This window comes from Papio anubis, chromosome 20, assembly GCF_008728515.1.
Source record: "Papio anubis isolate 15944 chromosome 20, Panubis1.0, whole genome shotgun sequence".
NCBI lineage: Eukaryota > Metazoa > Chordata > Mammalia > Primates > Cercopithecidae > Papio > Papio anubis.
This window is the reverse complement of record NC_044995.1, coordinates 16,668,815-16,687,904: the sequence shown is the minus strand read 5'-3', so window position 1 is coordinate 16,687,904 and position 19,090 is coordinate 16,668,815. Positions and strand designations below refer to the sequence as shown.

The window sequence follows — 19,090 nt, the reverse complement described above, 5'->3', positions numbered from 1 at the left end:
GAGGAATGAGCAGCAGACATGGGAGACGGATGAGTCTTTTAATAGAAAAACACACGTGCAACAGTATCAACACACATCTCTAGCAATCCAGACAGCGCTGAACTTCAGTTCTTCACCTTGGGGGGTGGCCTGTGAGAGGAAGATACGTGATGAAGAAGGATCCCCAGGATCATGGCACTCGGGGTGCAAGGGACAGAGATGTCTGTCTTGGTGTACTGCTGGGCCCCTGCTCACCTGTACACTCCCACGACCACGGCATGGTCTCTTTCATATGGCTCAAGGGTCAACTGCTCCTGCGGCTTCATATTCTCCTGCTGCATCTTTTTCACTTCGGAGGCAAACACAGCCTCGGCTGAGGCTGTGGAGTCAATGCAGTTGGCCTAAAGAGGAGAAAGGACTGACTGATGTCCACAACAGGGCTTTGGGCTGTTTTCCTCTTGTGTGCTCTTTAAACCAGATGTTTTCATTATTAATTCAAGTAAAACTCAGTGCTGTGGTTCTAATGTGTCCCCCAAAGTTCATGTGTTGGAACCTTAACGCTTAAATGCAACAGAATTGAGATGGGCCTTTGAGAGATGATTTAGGTCATGAGGGCTCTGCCTTCCTGAATAGACTAATGCTATTATCACAAGAGTGGGTTCCTGATTAAAAGCATGATTATGCCCCCTTTCCGTCTTGCTCTCACCATTCTGCCAATGGATGACAGCAATTTGGCCCTCGCCAGATTCAGACCCCCAATCTTGGACTTTCCAGCCTTCGGAACTGGTAGCCAAATAAATTTCTGTTCATTATAAATTACCCAGTCTAAGGCTGGGCGTTGTGGCTCACGCCTGTAATCCCAGCACTTTGGGAAGCCAAGGCGGGTGAATCACGAAATCAGGAGATTGAGACCATCCTGGCCAACATGGTGAAACCCTGTCTTCACTAAAAATACAAAAATTAGCCGGCTGTGGTGGCACACACCTGTAGTCCCAGCTACTCGGGAGGCTGAGGCAGGAGAATCCCTTGAACCCGGGAAGTGGAGGTTGCAGTGAGCTGAGATCACAACACTGCACTCCAACCTGGCAACAGAGTGAGACTCCATCTCAAAAAATAAAAATAAAAAAAATAAATTACCCAGTCTATAGCATTCTGTGATAGCTGCATAAAAAGGGCTAAGACACTTGGGTTTAGGAAATGTGATAAACGGCTTAATTAAAGAAGTTTCTGGCTGGGTTCATGCCTGTAATCCTAGCACTTTGGGAGGCTGAGGCAGTGAGATTGCCTGAGCTCAGGAGCTCCAGACCAGCCTGAGCAACATGGCAAAACCCCATCTCCACTAAAAATATAAAAGTGCCAGGTGTGGTGGCACACATCTATAGTCCCAGCTACTTGGGAGACTGAGGCATAAGAATTGCTTGAACCTGGGAGGCGGAGGTTGCAGTGAGCTGAGATTGCACCACTTCACGCCAGCCTTGTGACAGAGCGAGACTGTGTCTCAAATTTAAAAAAAAAAAAAAAAAAAGTTTTTAGTTTGCTTTGGATTTGAAGCAGGAAGCCTCAAACAGTCCTATTTATCTAAAAGCCAGTGCTTAAGTTTTATACCCAGGAATTGTTTGGTTTATTTCTAATTCCTCTTCTTTAATAATAGTAATAATGCAGTTGAGAATAATAAAACAAATGTAGTAAAAGGCTAACAAATGGTGAACCCTGTGAAGGGTGCATGGGGGAGTTCTCCATTATTTCTAAATAAAACGTTGTGAAAGATGCACCTAGCTTTTATCTAGTATCCTAGGCCAGGATCTTTTCTAAACACTTCATATATATTGACTAATTTGATCCTGTCATCCACCCTGAAAAAGATTAGACTAATATTTCTATTTTACAAGTGAGGAAACTGAGGCATATAGGTTAAGTAACTTGCTCAGTTTACACGGCAGGCTGGAATGAGATGGTCAGACTCAATCTTGCACTTGACCACTGCACCCTCCTGCCTCTTTAAATCCAAAGCTATAGTTTTGCAGACTTGGTCCCTCCTTTTGGGTGGCTATTTGACAGATACAGATAGAGAAGATACCTCCCTAGAACACTGCCACCCCATCTTAGACTCCTCCAAACCCCGCACCTTAATGGAAATCACAAAGTGTCCTCCATTACGCAGGAAGGTGTGGGCATTCAGGGCCACAATCCGGGTCTGGTCTGGCTGGGCCACATCAGCAAAGATCACATCCACCATTGCTAAGGAGAAAGGGGCAGCAGTTACAAGTTGGAGTCACAGGGATCATCCCAGACCCTCCCAGGGGCCTATGCCCATCACCAGCAGGTTCCTGGGAGATTGTCCCTGCCTCCAGTTTCACTCCCCACCTCCACTGGTCCCCCTCCCTCCAGTATCCCAAGATGAGTCCAAAACCCACAGTCACATCATTCATCCACTCTTCTTGGAAACCATGGTTGCCACCTACTCTGTGGCCAGCCCTGGGCTGGGCGTGGGGGACATAGAGACGAGTCAGACCCGGACCCTGCCCTCGAGACGCTCCCGGGTCTGGTGGGGAGACAGACACGTCATCAAAAAGACAAGTAAGAGTGAGTGAGCACTTATAGGCAAGAGTGTCTGCAGGACCGTGAAATGAAAACAAGTCGCAGAACAAAGGGGATAGTATGAGTGCACGGGGGAAAAAAACACAGAAAGAAAAATGAGCAGAATGAAAAATAATGTATTTAAGGCAGTGTGACTTTTCAAAAATGAAAAGGTGGTATAATGAAAACTGATTACTTAAAACCTGGGAAAAGCAGACATCAAATTGTTCTCATCAGTTACCTCTGGGGGTGGTTTATAAGGCTTTTCAACTTTTATATTATACCTTTGAATGTTTTTTAAAACAAAGTCATTAATAGTCACAATGGACCCCTCTAGGTCAAGCCATAGCTCAGTTTGTTTTCTGGGCTATGCTCTCACCAGCCAATGATAAGGACCCCCAAAAGGAGGCTTTTAATGCAGGGGCAGTGTAATAAATACAGGAGGCAGGAAGTACAGGAGACCTAGGAGATGGGGAGGAGACTGAAGGAGAGGAGCTTGGCCCTCCAAGGGTGGCTTCCAAGATTCTGAAGTCAAGCTGCCACCTCTACAGCTTCACCTAGCTCCCCTTACCCCTTTCTATTCCTGCAGACTCAAGAGGTCTGCACATCCACTCCAACTCCATCTAAATCAGGGGTCCACTGGCTTCTTCCAGGAAGCCTGCAGTGGCCTGTCCTACCCCACCGGGGCCACCCCCAGACCCCTCACCGATGAGCATGCGGTATTTGTGTGGGTGCCGAGCATCCTCGATCACAGGAATGATGTTGGTCCTCTTCTTGGCCAAGTTAATGAGGTCACGGCCAGAGCGGTGGGAGAACTCGACTGCATAGACTAGACCATCCTAAAATAAATTAAAAAGGAATCAACAATGATGCTAGTTCTCAGGCATGGAGTGCCTACTTTAGGCCCATACACTCTACACAGCATCTCTTCCAACCCCCAAATCAAAACCCTACCATATAATGACTATTGTTATCATGCCCATTTTATACATGAATACACTGAGGTCCAGACATAAAGTCACAGGTCAAGGGTTATTCAGCAAGTAGCAAAAGTACCCAATCCCATCTGCCTGAGAGCCCAGGCTCCCAACAGAGGCTTAAAGCCAGGAAGCCAAGGCACACAGATGATGTAACCATGGGCCAATCACTGCTGTGAGCACCTTTCAGAAATTAACTCATTTAATCTTCACAAGTCTATGTTCCAGAGAGGTAAACTGAGGCTTGGATGGATTAGGTAACTTGCCTGATTAAAGCCTGAGGGTTTGTTTTCTTGTTTGTTTGTTTTGTTTTGTTTTTGAGATGGAGTCTCGCTGTTGCTCAGGCTGGAGTGCAGTGGTGCAATCTCAGCTTAGTGCAACGTCCACCTCCCAGGTTCAAGCAATTCTCCTGTCTCAGCCTCCCGAGTAGCTGGGACTACAGGCACATGCCACCACACCCAGCTAATTTTTGTTATTTTTAGTAGAGACAGGGTTTTACCATATTGGTCAGGCTGGTCTCGAGCTCCTGACCTCAGGTGATCCACCTGCCTCGGCCTCCCAACGTGTTGGGATTAAACGCATGAGCCACCTCGTCTGGCCAAAGCCTGAGGCTTTAAGACACTACATTTAATAGCTTATAAACACGTAAAGTAACAAAGGGTAATGGAGTGGGACATGTGGGTGCCGGGGTCCTCTAAACGGGAAGCCTATACAGGCTCAGAAACCATGAGATCTCCTGGTTCTTTCTAAAGAAACCAGAAGAGCAGGTTTTAGCAGCATAAAATTTTAAAGAGGCCCATCAAATCAAACAGTCTGGTATCTATACTCCCAGCTGTCTCTCTAAGGTTGGTCACCCCACACCCACGTCTCTTCCCTTGAGGCCAAGAACCCAGGAGCGAGGTTGAATGACGTTATCTGGTTCAAGCCGCTCCTTTTACTCACAGGCACTGTGACAGAAAAAGGCCTGGCCCTAAGTCACACAGTGAAGGCAAGCCGTCAAACCCTGCTATTCCAGGTTGGCAGAGGGGAGGGAGCCTTTGCCTCCTGCCTGACTCTCCATCCACTCACTCACCGGACCGACGATGTCAGAGACATGGGAGACGGTGGTGCCCGAGGCAGCCCCGAGGTAGAGCACCTTAGCCCCCGGTTTGATGTGGATCTGGTCCACACCACCCAGGATTGCTGCAGCCAGCTTGGAGCGGAAAGGGTTCCAGGCTCGGTACTCGATTTTGTCATCTCCTTCCTAGATGATAGATGGGGACAGAAGTCAGTGCTAGGCTCTTCTGCAGGACCTCACTGCCCTTAACCCTAGGACCCTTGAAAGGAACTGGGCCGTCCTATCACTGCACAAGAACTCAACGTGAGTACAGAGCAGTGACCATGCACATGCCGTCGCTGCCCTCTCATGGAGGTTACTGACTCAAGGGGCAGCAACAGAGAATAAACACAAAGAGTAACAGTAAAACCAGCACTCGTTCAACAAACATGCACTGTGCCAGCACCTACAGTGTGCCAGACGCTGCTCTAGGCGCTGGGGATACAAGACAAGGATCCCTGCCCAGAAGGCGTAAGTATTCACTGAACTAGCTAAATATAACATGGCATATGAGATGGTGACAGGTGTTAAGGAGAGAAGACAAAGTCAGGAAAGAAGACATGAAGTTTGGGAAGCAGGGAAAGGAGTAGGTGAAAATGAGAAAGGGGGCCAGGGAGGGGCTGAAAGGCAGATTCCAAATCAGACCTGAAGGAGGCGAGGGGCCATTCAAGTTATCAAGTTATCTGAGGAAGGACATTCCCAGGAGAGAGAAAGCGATTAGGAAGGCCCCAAGGCCTTGACAGGCAGAGCGGTGTGAGGCAGCCTGGAGAAGCAGATGATAAGGACGCAGCCTCCCACAGAGCTGGGAGTGGGAAGAGCAAGGCCAGGGTGGCTGGAGGACACTTGGTCAGATGGTTAGTGAGGAGACAAGGCCGGGGGGCAGGCAGGGGGAACTAGAATGCGCAGGGTCTTGGAGGCCACAGTGAAGACTCAGGGGTCTAACCTGAAGGCAGTGGGGAGTCACAGAAGGCGGATTAGGAAGGGAATAGACAGTGTGGTTTGCATATGATGACAATCCTGCAGCTGTCCTGTGCAGGACACAGGGTGAGGGTAGACAGACTACTGGCTACACCCTCAGCTGCGACCCTCGTGGCTTGGACAGGGGCCCAGTTCTCACCGAAATAGAGACTCTCTTCTCCCCATAAACTGATTCCCCAGGGACCAGGTTTTTGGTGACCAGTGCATCTTCCTTTCCTCGACAAATGAAGACACCTAGGTGAGGGGATCAGAGCAGTGGTGAGGACCCCTCGCCTCTCCCTGCCCCTGAAGCCCAGCCGGCTCCCTGCCTTCCTCACTCACCCTCATGCCGATGCGGCTCCACCATCACATTCTTCCCCGACTGGTTTCCTCTTTTTCCTCCCCGACCACGACCCCGGTTGCCGCCAGAATGGAAGCCTCCACCTATAAAGGAGAGGTACAACAGGCAAGAAAGATCCTGAATCTCTGCCCTCCCTACTCCCCGCCTCAGGAAGGCCTCCTCCATAACCCCTAGCCAACCTTACTCACCTCTTCCTCCTCCTCCACCACCGCCGCCGCCACCGCCGCCACCTCCTCGTCCACGACCTCTAAAGCCTCCGCCTCGACCTCGGCCCCCGCCAAAGCCCCCTCGGCCTCCACGACCACCACGGTCACCAAAGCCCCCTCGGCCGCCAAAGCCACCCCCACGGGGACTGAAACCTGTGGTGGAAACAAAAATAGGAATCAGGGCAATGAAGCTTAAAAGGTGAAGCCACCTTGTACCCAGCTATACCTCTCAGGAGAGAAACCTGAAATCCGTGTGCCCGTGTACAGCAGGACACATTTCCAAGAATGTCCACAACAAAAGAAAAGCGAAGACTAACCCAAATGTCCATCAATGGAATGGACAAATAAAATAGAAGATATTCATAATCAAGATCACGAAAATGACCTTCAGTTATACACAACAGACTAATGTTAAAATCATATCTTTTTGTGCTTAGTGCTTTTTTTGAGATGGGGTCTCGCTCTGCCCCCCAAGTGGGAGAACAGTGGCGCAATCATAGCTCACTGCAGCCTTGAACTCCTGGGCTCAAGCACTTCTGCTGCCTCAGTCTCTGAAATAGCTAAATTACAGGTATGTGCCACAACTCCTGGCTAACTTTTTTTTTTTTTGTAGAGATGGAGGTCTCACTACGTTGCCCAGGCGAGTCTCCAGCTCCTGGCTCAAGTGATCCTCCTGCCTCGGCCTCCTGAAGTGCTGGGATGACAGGTGTCAGGCACCATACCCAGCCACAATAATGTTGCCCAAGAAAAGGGGCAAGGGAATGAGAAATGCAAAACTCATGATATTGGCGAATGGGAAGGAGATACTAATATGGGGTTGGGATAGGGGAGGGGTACATGAGTAGATGTAGGTTACTGTTAATATCCTCGTTTCCTTGGTTGCATAGCAGATTCACAGAATTCATTCCATGTCAATATTAATTACTGTGAGGAGTAAGCCCTGCATATGAGCACATGCTGGGACAACAGGGTCCCCTAGACTCTGGAAACGTCTTCATACCCTCCCACTCCTGACCTTGGAGCTGGAAGAAAAGTGTCAACCCCAGCCCCACAACAGAGGGGAGTACAGCACGATGTCATCCCTAATTCATCGCCCTGCTTCCAAGCTTAAAGACGTCCCTGTCAGCTCAGGGGAAAAACAAGAAAAAGTATAACAAACTGCCATTAAAGAATGGGCTACACTTTACAAGTAGTTTGCAGCGTGTCAGTAGGAAATAATATGTTAAAGAAGTAATAGATTCAGATAGGCTTTATTCTTACCAGTTCAGGACAGCAAACACCATTAGTACAAAACAATGTTTAAAACAGAACTCTGGTGCTAACAGATTCAATATTTTCTGCGATTTGGTTTCAAAAACTCAGAAGTACTAAATCACACAAGTTAAAAAAAATAGTTGGAAAACCAGTGGTTTAAAATTATCTCACATGGGCTGGGCGCGGTGGCTCAAGCCTGTAATCCCAGCACTTTGGGAGGCCGAGACGGGCGGATCACGAGGTCAGGAGATCGAGACCATCCTGGCTAACCCGGTGAAACCCCGTCTCTACTAAAAAATACAAAAAACTAGCCAGGTGAGGTGGCAGGCGCCTGTAGTCCCAGCTACTCGGGAGGCTGAGGCAGGAGAATGGCGTAAACCCAGGAGGCGGAGCTTGCAGTGAGCTGAGATCCGGCCACTGCACTCTAGCCAGGGGATAGAGCGAGACTCCGTCTCAAAAAAAAAAAAAAATAAAATAAAATAAAATAAAATTATCTCACATGATGTAATCTATTCAATAATAAGTTTGCTCATATTTTTTGTAAAGATACACTATGATCTTATCCTACGCACCCTTCATGCACCTTAATGGTATTACAGATAAAAAATGTATCTTTTAACCTAATTTAATCTTTAAAAATGAATGGTTTCACTTTCAAAACTCCCAAACTTAAGGAAAAGTTGTTTACTTTTAATCTTCTACTCCCTCTACAGTCCACTCTTCACACAGCAGCTAATACATGCTGTGTTTAAAGCAGCAAGTAAGATCTCATCATGCCCTTGCCCAAATCCCTCCAATGGGTTTCCACCACATCCAAAATGAAATAAAAATTCCTTTCCCTGGCTTACAAAGCCTGAAATCAAAGCCTAAAATCTTTAGGCTTTAAATTCTGATTTCATTGTTCTGAGCGCAAGGTCTTCCCCTAAATAAAGCTCTCCAGGTGACTCCAAGGTGCAGCCCACATTGAGAATCATCATCGTAAGGATCTGGCCTGTGCTGACTTCCCTGACTTCATTCTATGCTGGGTTCCATGCTCTTCCCCACCAAGCATACATAGTCCAGCTTCTAAATCTTTACCACGTGCTGTTCCCACTGCCGGGCTCCTGCAGACATGTGCACGGCTCACTTGCTCCTTCACTGCATTCTGGTCTATGATAAAATGTTAGTTCCTCAGAAGGGCCTACTTTGGCCACCGTACCCTTACCCTGCTTTATTTCCCTTCAAATCAATGATCACACATGGCATTTTTAATATTATTACCGCCTGCCTCCCCCGCTAAGATCAAGCTCCAAATGGGCAGGCATTTTTAATTGTTTTGGTCACCACCGCATCCCCAAAACCCTGCACAACATCTGGCACGACGTATGGGCTCAATAAATGTTAAATGAGCACTGGGCCCTGCCTCAAGGAGAAAGCACCCTTTATTTGTTTAGAAAGCACATGATCCATCAGCTGGTGACCAGGGAAGCGCTGGTCACTCCCCTCCAGTATCCCTTATGGAGAGACTGGCAATGTTGTTGCCACTCTCCACCCTAGTGAGTAAGGAAGGTTCATAGGGGTCTTGAAAACTTCATCTGTAAGACATGGAGCAATATAGTGCCAGGCCAGGTGCCGTGGCTCATGCCTGTAATGGCAGCACTTTGGGAGACCCAGGCAGGTGGATAGTTTGAAGCCAGAAGTTGACGACCAGCCTGGCCAACACAGTGAAACCCTGTCTCTACAAACAAATTAGCTAGGCGTGGTGGCACGTGCCTGTAATCCCAGCTACTTGGAAGGCTGAGGCACAAGAATCAATTGAACACAGGAGGTGGAGGTTGCAGTGAGTTGAGATGGTGCCACTGCACTCCAGCCTGGGTGACAGACAGAGATTCAGTATCAAAAAAAAATAAAAATAAAAAAATGCAGTGCCCATCCTATAGGGCTGTAAAGATTTAATGCCTTGTACACACAGAGCACTTCACATATACACTACCTGGCACCTACTTTGAACATCATCATTCAGACTCAGGGGAACGAGTCTCCTCTTCCCTCCTCATGTACCTTAATGGTATTAACGATGAAAATGTAACTTTTTTTTTTTTTTTTTGAGACGGAGTCTCGCTCTGTAGCCCAGGCTGGAGTGCAGTGGCCGGATCTCAGCTCACTGCAAGCTCCGCCTCCCGGGTTCACGCCATTCTCCGGCCTCAGCCTCCCGAGTAGCTGGGACTACAGGCGCCCGCCACCTCGCCCGGCTATTTTTTGTATTTCTTAGTAGAGACGGGGTTTCACCGTGTTAGCCAGGATGGTCTCGATCTCCTGACCTCGTGATCCGCCCATCTCGGCCTCCCAAAGTGCTGGGATTACAGGCTTGAGCCACCGCGCCCGGCCGAAAATGTAACTTTTAATAGCTACTCCTAATTTGATCTTTTAAAATGAACAGTTTCCTTTTCAAAACTCCAGAACATAACCAAGAGTTGTTCACTTTTTATCTTCTATCCCCCTTCAGTCCACTTTCCACACAGCAACTAATAAGTGCTGTTTTTGTTTTGTTTTGTTTTATTATACTTTAAGTTCTAGGGTACATGTGCACAACATGCAGGTTTGTTACATAGGTATACATGTGCCATGTTGGTGTGCTGCAGCCATCAACTCGTCATTTACATCAGGTATATCTCCTAATGCTATCCCTCCCCCCTCCCCCCTCCCCACAACAGCACCCGGTATGTGATGTTCCCCTTCCTGTGCCCAAGTGTTCTCATTGTTCAATTCCCACCTATGAGTGAGAACATGCGGTGTTTGGTTTTTTGTTCTTGCAATAGTTTGCTGAGAATGATGGTTTCCAGCTGCATCCATGTACCTAACAGCACTCAGATCTCATTATTTTCTTGCCCAAACCCTCCAACAGTTTTCCAAAGCCAGGACCTTCATTTAGGTGAGATGCCACAGCTAGGTTTATGAAAGTCTCAACCCAGGCCTAATAAAAAGGAAGTATTGGCATGTGCATGGGGCGGTGTGGGCAGGAGTGTAAACTTTCAATCCCAGATACTCAAAACATCTCATTTCAGGTCCTGGAGCTTTTTGGGGGAAAATGTACCAAAAGTACCCACTCCTCAGAAAAAACACATGTTCACACAAACTTTTCCAGTAAGTTCTTTTTTTGGGGGAAGGGGGGTTCCACAAACTCCCTGATTTAAAATCTGCTTTCCTTCCACAGCCTTCTCCATCTCAAAAATGGCAATTCCATCCTTCCAGCTACACACCCCCAAACCCTTGGTTATCCTTGACTCTGCTCACACACCCACATACAATCTGTTGGTTCTGTCTTCAAAAGCATGTAAAACCGTCAGCATGTCCACTGCTTCCATCCTGGTCCACCACACCACCTCCTAGATTACAGCAACAAGCTTCCCACCGATTTGCCTGCTTCCACATTTGCCACCCTGAGGTCTTTCACACATGGAAGCAAGAAGAATCCCTTTAAAAAATGTCAGACTGCACCACACCCCTGCTCAAAAGCTCCCAAAGGGTTCTCTCACTCAGACTAAAATCCTTACTAAAGAGCTAACACCTGACAACTTTTACAACTTCACATTCTACCACACAACGGAGGAAGGTTGGAAGAAGGGGTATCCTCCATTTCTGAGGGAATCATAGACCAGGATGCCTGCAGGCAAGTCAGGATCTCAATAGGAGAGATACCTGGCCTACAATCCCTCAGCCCACTTCATCAGGAGATCCCCCAAACACGGAAGAGAAAGGGAGCTTGGGAGAAGGGCACGGATCCACAAATCTCCTGCCAGGTGACCCCAATCTCTCCACACAAACACACACAAAAAAGAAAAATAAAGCCTGTTCCAGGAAAACAGACCCTTTGGGCCATGGTGGAAAATTCTCCAAACTCAATGAAGCAAGTTCTCACACAGACGAGTGGGGGTTGGGCAGGCCAGATGGAGGAAGTGCTCAGACACCACGGAGGAGGATTCTAATTTTGTTCTCTTTGAGAAAGATAAAGACAACAACTAGAGCCAATACTATTATGTCAAGCACTGTGCTATTTTTTTTTTTAAACGTCGCTTAATCCTAACTGGCGCCTTTTTATTGATGAGAAAACAGAGGCTCAGAGAGGTAAAGCCACTTGCCCAAGGTCACACAGCAGGCTAAGAAGCTGAGCCAGAACTGAAATACTAAACTGAGGCCCTTCTGCTGTCAAAGCCAGGACCCTCATCATTCCACCATGAAGGCAGTGGGTTCAGCAGAATCTAATGGAAAATCGAAAGAATAAAACCACTTACGTCCTGTGACAACCACCCACCCCCCTACCCCAATCTAATGCCGAGCTTGTTAAGTCTCGCCCCGGAGGTGGAAATCTTAGTCCCCAAATCTCCACTCCATCCCTGGGGATCCGCCCCCCTGTAAGTGCAGAAGGCGGGAAAGTGAGCCAGAGTGCCGCACACGGCCAACCGAGGAGTCCTCCGCTCCGGCCCACTCGGAAAAGCTGGGTTGGGGGATAAGGGGATGGTGGTGGTGGCAGCGACAGGGAAGGCAAATAGGGGCTTCCCACACACATCTCCAGGACCCAAGGTCAGGAACTCTCCATCTCCGACCCAAGGCTGATTCCCAAAACACGCCCAGCGATCCAAGACTCCAGATGCCGGGATCCAGACTCTAGTCCAAGACTCCTGAGTGCCGCCTCCTGCCCAATATCCAAAATCCCTATTAGACGGCCTCAATGAGACGAACCCCAGGTCAAGACCCCCAATGCCAGGCCCAAGGCCTTCTTCGACTCACGACCGTGACCTCCGAAGCCAGTCACAAACCCTTAGACCTCCTGGAATCAGGATTCCCCTTCCCACATGAGACCGGATCCGTGCTCAGAACCTCTGCCCCCAGGCCAAGGCCCCACCCCTCCGATTCTGGCCTGGCACCCGGATTCCCGCCCGGCCTCCGTCCCTGATCCCGGACCCCACCCCAGCCTGACCTGGCTTCATGGTGAGCCCGGGTTTGTGCGGCTCCGGAGCCCGCGGCGTTCACAACTCCACGAGTCCGGGGCTTTCGCACGTGGAAAAGAGCGCAGGCGCGCGGCGACGTGCAGCGCGTGACGCAACCACGTAGCCCCGCCCCGGGCCCCTGCCCCGCCCGGAGCTCGGCGCACGCACAGTGGGCGTGGGTTCTCGAGCCTATCGAAACTACGCCGGTTACCCTCACTCTCTGCCTTCCCAGCCTTTGCTTGTGCAGCGGTCTCCCTAAACTCGCTTCCGGTTTCCTTTTCCCCAGTGCGAGCACCCCAATAATCAGGGCTCATAGCGAGGCCTTCGCACGGGCTGTGCCCTCTGCCCCCTCTTTTGTATTTCTAACTCCCTGAGGTCCCTGTACACCCAAAACGGCTTCCCTGACACATTTCCAGCGTCAAGAACAGTGACCGACTCTGGGCTTCCATTCATACATCCGAAAAACATTTACCGTGCCCCTCATGTGTACCAGGCGCTGTTCTAGGAGCTGGGAATACATCGGTGTACGAGACATAAGAATCTCCACTCTCGGCCAGGCGCGGTGGCTCAAGCCTGTAATCCCAGCACTTTGGGAGGCCGAGACGGGCGGATCATGAGGTCAGGAGATCGAGACCATCCTGGCTAACACAGTGAAACCCCGTCTCTACTAAAGAATACAAAAAATTAGCCGGGCATAATGGCGAGCGCCTATAGTCCCAGCTACTAAGGAGGCTGAGGCAGAAGAATGGCGTGAACCCAGAAGGCGGAGGTTGCAGTGAGCCGAGATGGCGCCACTGCACTCCAGCCTGGGCGACAGAGCAAGACTCCGTCTCAAGAAAAAAAGAAAAAAAAAAGAATTTTGTGCTTTGTAATTGTATAATATCAATATCCATCCCTATATTCATTCTGCAAAGCAAGACAACTGCTGTGATAAGAAGTTACTGAAAACTTCCAAAACAACCTACCCGTCCAGAGCCTAGATGTTAACTGTTCCATTCAGTGCCCTATCACTCTAGGCCTAGGACAGACCTGTGGGTGCCCAGTAAATGTCTGTTGAATGAATGGATGGCCTCATACTGCTGTGAGTTCTCTGTGTACAGTGTTCCAGTTGTGGAATGCCACCAATTTGCACAGAAACATTCCTGAAAAATTGTTTAGATATTATGATGGAAAATCTGCTTAAACTTTTCAGAACCGGTCGGGGCAGTGGCTCACGCCTGTAATCCAGGCACTTTGGGAGGCCGAGGCAGGAGGATCACTTGAGCCCAGAAGCTTAAGCCCCCAGCCTGGGCTACAGAGTGAGACCTCATCTTTACAAAAAATAAAAAATTAACTGGGCATTGGCCGGGCGCAGTGGCTCATGCCTGTAATCCCAGCACTTTGGGTGGCCGAGGCAGGTGGATCACGAGGTCAGGAGATTGAGACCATCCTATCTAACATGGTGAAACCCCGTCTCTACTAAAAATACAAAAAAATTAGCCAGCGAGGTGGCGGGCGCCTGTAGTCCCAGCTACTCGTGAGGCTGAGGCAGGAGAATGGCGTGAACCCGGGAGGCAGAGGTGGCAGTGAGCTGAGATCACGCCACTGCAGTCTAGCCTGGGTGACAGAGCGAGACTCCGTCTCAAAAAAAAAAAAAAAAAAAAAAAAAAAAAAATTAGCTCGGCATGATTCCTTGCACCTGTAGTCCCAGCTACTCAAGATGCTGAGGCAGGTGGATCCTTCGAGCCCCGGAGGTCAAGGCTGCAGTGAGCCGTGATCACACCACTGCACTCCAGCCTAGGTCACAGAGCAACACCTCTGTCTCAAAACAAAAATAAAAAACAAATAAAAGTTTTTAAAACTATGAGATGAGATAGTTGAGTCTATTCTGGATTTCTAGGAGATGTGCAATGATTCCAGTGGGTCCAATTCCGGATAATGTTACCTATTTCGCATGGATTTTACTGTTTGCCTTCTAGTTAATTTTTTTTTTTTTTCTAAAGGATAAGAGTACTCGGAGTGCAGTGCAAATTTAGGGGATTCCAGCCCTATTTCTTGGAATCCTGGCACCATCTCCTGCTTCTGAGATACTTTCTGCCTGCTTGCTCTGAAGACCTGAAATTGACTCTGTTGGTGAGTAATTAGTGGTGGAGGTGCCTGCTGGTCTTGTGCTGGGGCACAATGGTGACTAAAACAGCCCCAAGTCCTGTCCTCCTGGAGCTGCCAGTCCAATAGCAGAGACAGACAGGTTCCCAGACAGTGTAGGCCCAGAGGGGTCAGGGCTGAGACAGGCAGAGGGGTAGGAGGGCGATGGGGGAGGCACCGCAGAAATGGGATTGGGAAGCCCCAGGCAGAAGGGTCAGGGCCAGGATGGGGAAGGCCCAGGCAGAGAGGTGGGAGGGGGATGGAGGAGACACTGGCAGACAGGGCAGAGCAGGGATAGCGAAGCTCTTGAGGGCTTTTCCCAATATTCCCCATTTCCTCAACTCCCTCTGAACCTTCCTATGACCTTCCTGCTGTAAGCACAACCTGACTCTGCCCTGAAGACCTCCTTTTCCAAGCAGGGCTGTTTTCTCCTTCTCGGCCCTCATGTCCACTGGATCTGTAGATGGGAGAAGAGCGTCCTTGCTCCTCACTTCCACTTCTAAACCATTCTCTCTGCCTCTTCCCTGAACCCCTAGCTCTGAAGCTTACACAGTCACACTGTAGCACCTGCTCCCCTTTGTGCTGCTAGACCCATTGACTCCCAAGTCACCTCTGCTCACCTTGTCATTTAGCTCCAGGCTCACTGTCACCCACACCACTCCCATCCTTATTCTTGGTGATTTTCGAATTCAGGTAAATGATCCTTTTACCACTCTGGCCTCTTGGTGCCTTGACCTCCTTTCCCCCACTGAGCTTGTCCTCCACCCAACCCCTCTTTCCCATGATCACACCTAGACCTTGTGCTGGGAACACGCAACAATGCATAACTGTGACAGCTCCAGAGGTCCCAGCCTGGTTGGGGAAGAAAGACTCATTCTAGATGCAACAGCCCCACAACCACAGCCCCTACAGAATCTCAGCTCCATGCATCTCCCGCTCTGCCTATCACCTCCTCTCTCTCCAGCTCACTCCTAAAGATTGCACCAGTGAACCTTCAGCCTTAACCATCCATTAAGCTGTCTGACTCTTTGCTATCCCTCCCCCGATCATGGCCACGCCACTCTCACTACCCAGCCAGATTCCCCACCATCATTATCTGCACCCCTTTGCGCACCTCCAAACTATGAATTGAATTCAACCCTCCACATACTCTGCACCTGCACCCCTGGCAGCTCAATGTGGGTGGAGAAAAATACACAATCACCCTGGCTGGTCTCACTTTTGATTCATGACTACAAACCCAAATGCTTAATGCTGACCAGCAGTCCTATCACTTGCCCCTAGTCTATTCATTCTCCATTTTTTCCCACCCTGTTAATGATATAGATAACACATTGCCCTGGGCTGAATTGTGTCTCCCCACAAACTCACATGTTGAAGTTCTCACCCCCAATGTTATAGTATTTGGAGGTGACAGCATTGGGAGGAATTAGGGTTGGAGGAGGTCATGAGTGTAGAACCCTCATTATGGGATTAGTGACTTTATTATTATTATTGGTTTTTTTGTTTGTTTTTGTTTTTGTTTTTGAGACAGAGTTTTGCTCTTGTTGCCCAGGCTGGAGTGCAGTGACATGATCTCGTCTCACGGCAACCTCTGCCTCCCAGGTTCAAGCGATTCTCCTGCCTCAGCCTCTGGAGTAGCTGGGATTACAGGCATGTGCCACCACGCCTGGCTAATTTTGTATTTTTAGTAGAGACGGGGTTTCTCCATTTTGATCAGGCTGGTCTCGAACTCCTGACCTCAGATGATTCCCCCGCCTTGGCCTCCCAAAGTGCTGGGATTACTGGCGTGAGCCCCTGTGCTCGGCCAGGGTTAGTGATTTTATAAGAGGAAGAGAGGGGATATGCAAGCTAGGAAGAGGGCCCTCGAAGAGAATCACATCAATCAGCACCTCGATCTTGGGCTTTCAAGTCTCCAGAACTGTGAGAAATAAATCTCTGTTGTTGAAACCGCTCAGTCTATGGTATTTTGTTAAGACAGCCCACACAAACAAATACACATGTATTAATTTTTTTTTCAACTTTATTAAGTTTTAATTTACATACCATAAAATTTGCCCATTTTGGCCGGGTGTAGTGACTCACGCCTGTAATCCTAGCATTTTGGGAGGCCGAGGCGGGTGGATCATGAGATCCAGAGATAGAGACCATCCTGGCCAACATGGTGAAACCCCATCTCTACTAAAAATACAAAAATTAGCCAAGTGTGATGGCGCATGCCTGTAGTCCCAGCTACTCGGGAGGCTGAGGCAGGAGAATCGTTTGAACCTAGGAGGCAGAGGTTGCAGTGAGCCTACTGCGTGCCACCACACTCTAGCCTGGTGCAGAGTGAGACTCCGTCTCAAAAAAAAAAAAAAAAAAAAAAATTCACCCATTTTAAGTCTATTGTTCATTTAATTCAGGTAAATTTACAGTTGTGCACCCATCACCACAATCCAGTTTCAGAAAACTGCCAACACCCCATTTCATACAAATGGAATCATACAATATGTAGCCTTTTTTTTTTTCACTTAGCCTAATGTTCCACATTGTTGCAAATTTCTTTTTTATGGCTGAGTATTTCATTCTCTGGAATTTCATTGATCTGTTCACCTGTTGATGGGCTTTTGAGTTGTTTCTAGTTTGGGTTATTATGAATAATGCTGCCATAAACATTCATGTACAAATATTTGTGCAGATTTACTCTAATTTTTCTTGGGAGAAGTCCTAGGAGTGAAATGGCTGAGTCATATGCTGAGCATGTTTACCTTTTGAAGAAATAGGAACACTTTTTTTCAAAGTGATTGGACCTATTTTATTTCTTTTAGTTTCTTTTTTTTATTTTTCGAGACAGGGTCTTGGTCTGTCACCCAGGCTGGAGTGTAGCAGCATGATCATAGCTCACTGCAGCCTTAATGTCCAAGGCTCAAGCAATCCTCCTGTCTCAGCTTCCCGTATAGCTAGGACTCCAGGTGCTTGCCACCAGGCCTGGCTAATTTTTGTATGTTTTCTAGAGACAGGTGTCTCACTATGTTGCCCAGCTGGTCTCAAACTCCTGAGCTCAAGCAATCTGTCTGCCTCGGCCTCCCAAAGTGCTGGGATTACAGACGTGCACCAATGCACCTAGCCCAGACCCATTTTTTTGAAGAATTATTTTACACTTTCTCCTCTTTCTTCAAACCTTAGAACTTTCTCCCCGCTTCTCACTCTTTGTTGTTGACCTTGCTTCCGAGAAGATAGAAGCAATGACAAGAGAACACCAACATCCTTCTATCCCAATACTTATCAGCCGCCCTGCACCTGATACCATGTATGCTGCCTTCCCATGTGTGACTGTGGATGACTCCCTGTTACCCATCGCAGTGCCTAGCTGTGTGCAGGTCTGTTATATAGGTAAATCTGCACACGTACCCCTTACATAGATAAACTGTGTGTCATGGGTTTGATATACAGAGTATTTTGTCACCCAGGCAATAGGCATAGTACCTGATAGATCGGTTTTCTTTTCTTTTCTTTTTTCTTTTTTTGAGATGGAGTCTTACTCTGTTGCTCAGGCTGGAATGCAGTGGTGTGATCTCGGCTCACTGCAACTTCTGCCTCCCAGGTTCAAGCGATTCTCCTGCCTCAGCCTCCCAAGTAGCTGGGACTACAGGCATGTGCCATCACACGCCATTGTACTCCAGCCTGGGTGACAAGAGCTAAACTCCACCTACCAAAAAAAAAAAAAGAAAAGAAAAGAAAAAAAGAAAAAGGATACATGTAATTACATTTAGGGCTCACCCAGATAATCCAATCCAGGATAATCTCCTTGTCTCAAGAGCCTTAACTTAATCACACCTGCAAAAACCACTTACCCACATAAGGCAATATTTGCAGGTTCACGAGATTAGGATCTGATATCTTTGCGGGGGTGGGGGCATTTTTCAACCTACCACAAAACATCTCAAATTTAACACATAGTAGGTGCTCAGACACATTTATTTATTCATCGATTTATTTTATTTTTTATTTTGTACAGATGTGGCCCAGGCTGGTCTCAAACTCCTTGACTCAAGCGATCCTCCCACCTCATCCTCCCAAAGTGCTGGGATTATGGTGTGAGCCATCGTGCCTGGCAAAAACACATGTATTGAATGAATGAAGGAAGGTCCACAGTAGGGTCATAAGGGCTAGCATTGAATATACCTCTCAGCGAAAAATCAAATTAGGACCAAGTGTGCAAAACTTTGCAGAAGCTGTTATGACTAGGACCTTGATGACCTGATGAATTTTCTTTTTAATTTACATAACAAAATTTTAAACCTTTCACAAAAAGTAGACAATATGAGAAGTCCCCATTTATGTGACACCTGGCCTCAACAACTATTAACATGTAAAAGAGCCTTGTTTTATCTATTGCCCCTACATCTTTTTATTTTTTTCTGGAGTATTTTTTTTTTTTTTTTTTTTTTTGAGACGGAGTCTCGCTCTGTCGCCCAGGCTGGAGTGCAGTGGCGCGATCTCGGCTCACTGCAAGCTCCGCCTCCCGGGTTTACGCCATTCTCCTGCCTCAGCCTCCCGAGTAGCTGGGACTACAGGCGCCCACCACCTCGCCCGGCTAGTTTTTTGTATTT

General features: G+C 48.2%; 1 protein-coding gene across 1 annotated transcript; it reads right to left on the bottom strand.

Moving 5' to 3' along the window:
• Positions 1 to 22: 22 nt before the first annotated feature.
• FBL (fibrillarin) lies at positions 23 to 12,478 on the bottom strand. The gene is made up of 9 exons (XM_009194471.4): positions 12,365 to 12,478; positions 6,136 to 6,306; positions 5,929 to 6,030; positions 5,747 to 5,841; positions 4,606 to 4,776; positions 3,263 to 3,395; positions 2,105 to 2,217; positions 235 to 380; positions 23 to 129 (listed from the first exon to the last, which is right to left on the bottom strand). Exons 1-9 carry the CDS (start codon positions 12,372 to 12,374, stop codon positions 105 to 107), a joined length of 966 nt encoding a protein of 321 aa, XP_009192735.1. The 5' UTR covers positions 12,375 to 12,478; the 3' UTR covers positions 23 to 104.
• Positions 12,479 to 19,090: the final 6,612 nt, after the last annotated feature.

Bases quoted from the DNA above. Each gene is read 5' to 3' on its own strand.
- FBL (XM_009194471.4), bottom strand. The intron at 6,031-6,135 runs GTGAGTAAGGTT...TCTCCTTTATAG, and splicing joins TGGTGGAGGAGGAGGAAGAG to GTGGAGGCTTCCATTCTGGC. The intron at 381-2,104 runs GTGCGGGGTTTG...TCTCCTCTTTAG, and splicing joins ACTTTGTGATTTCCATTAAG to GCCAACTGCATTGACTCCAC.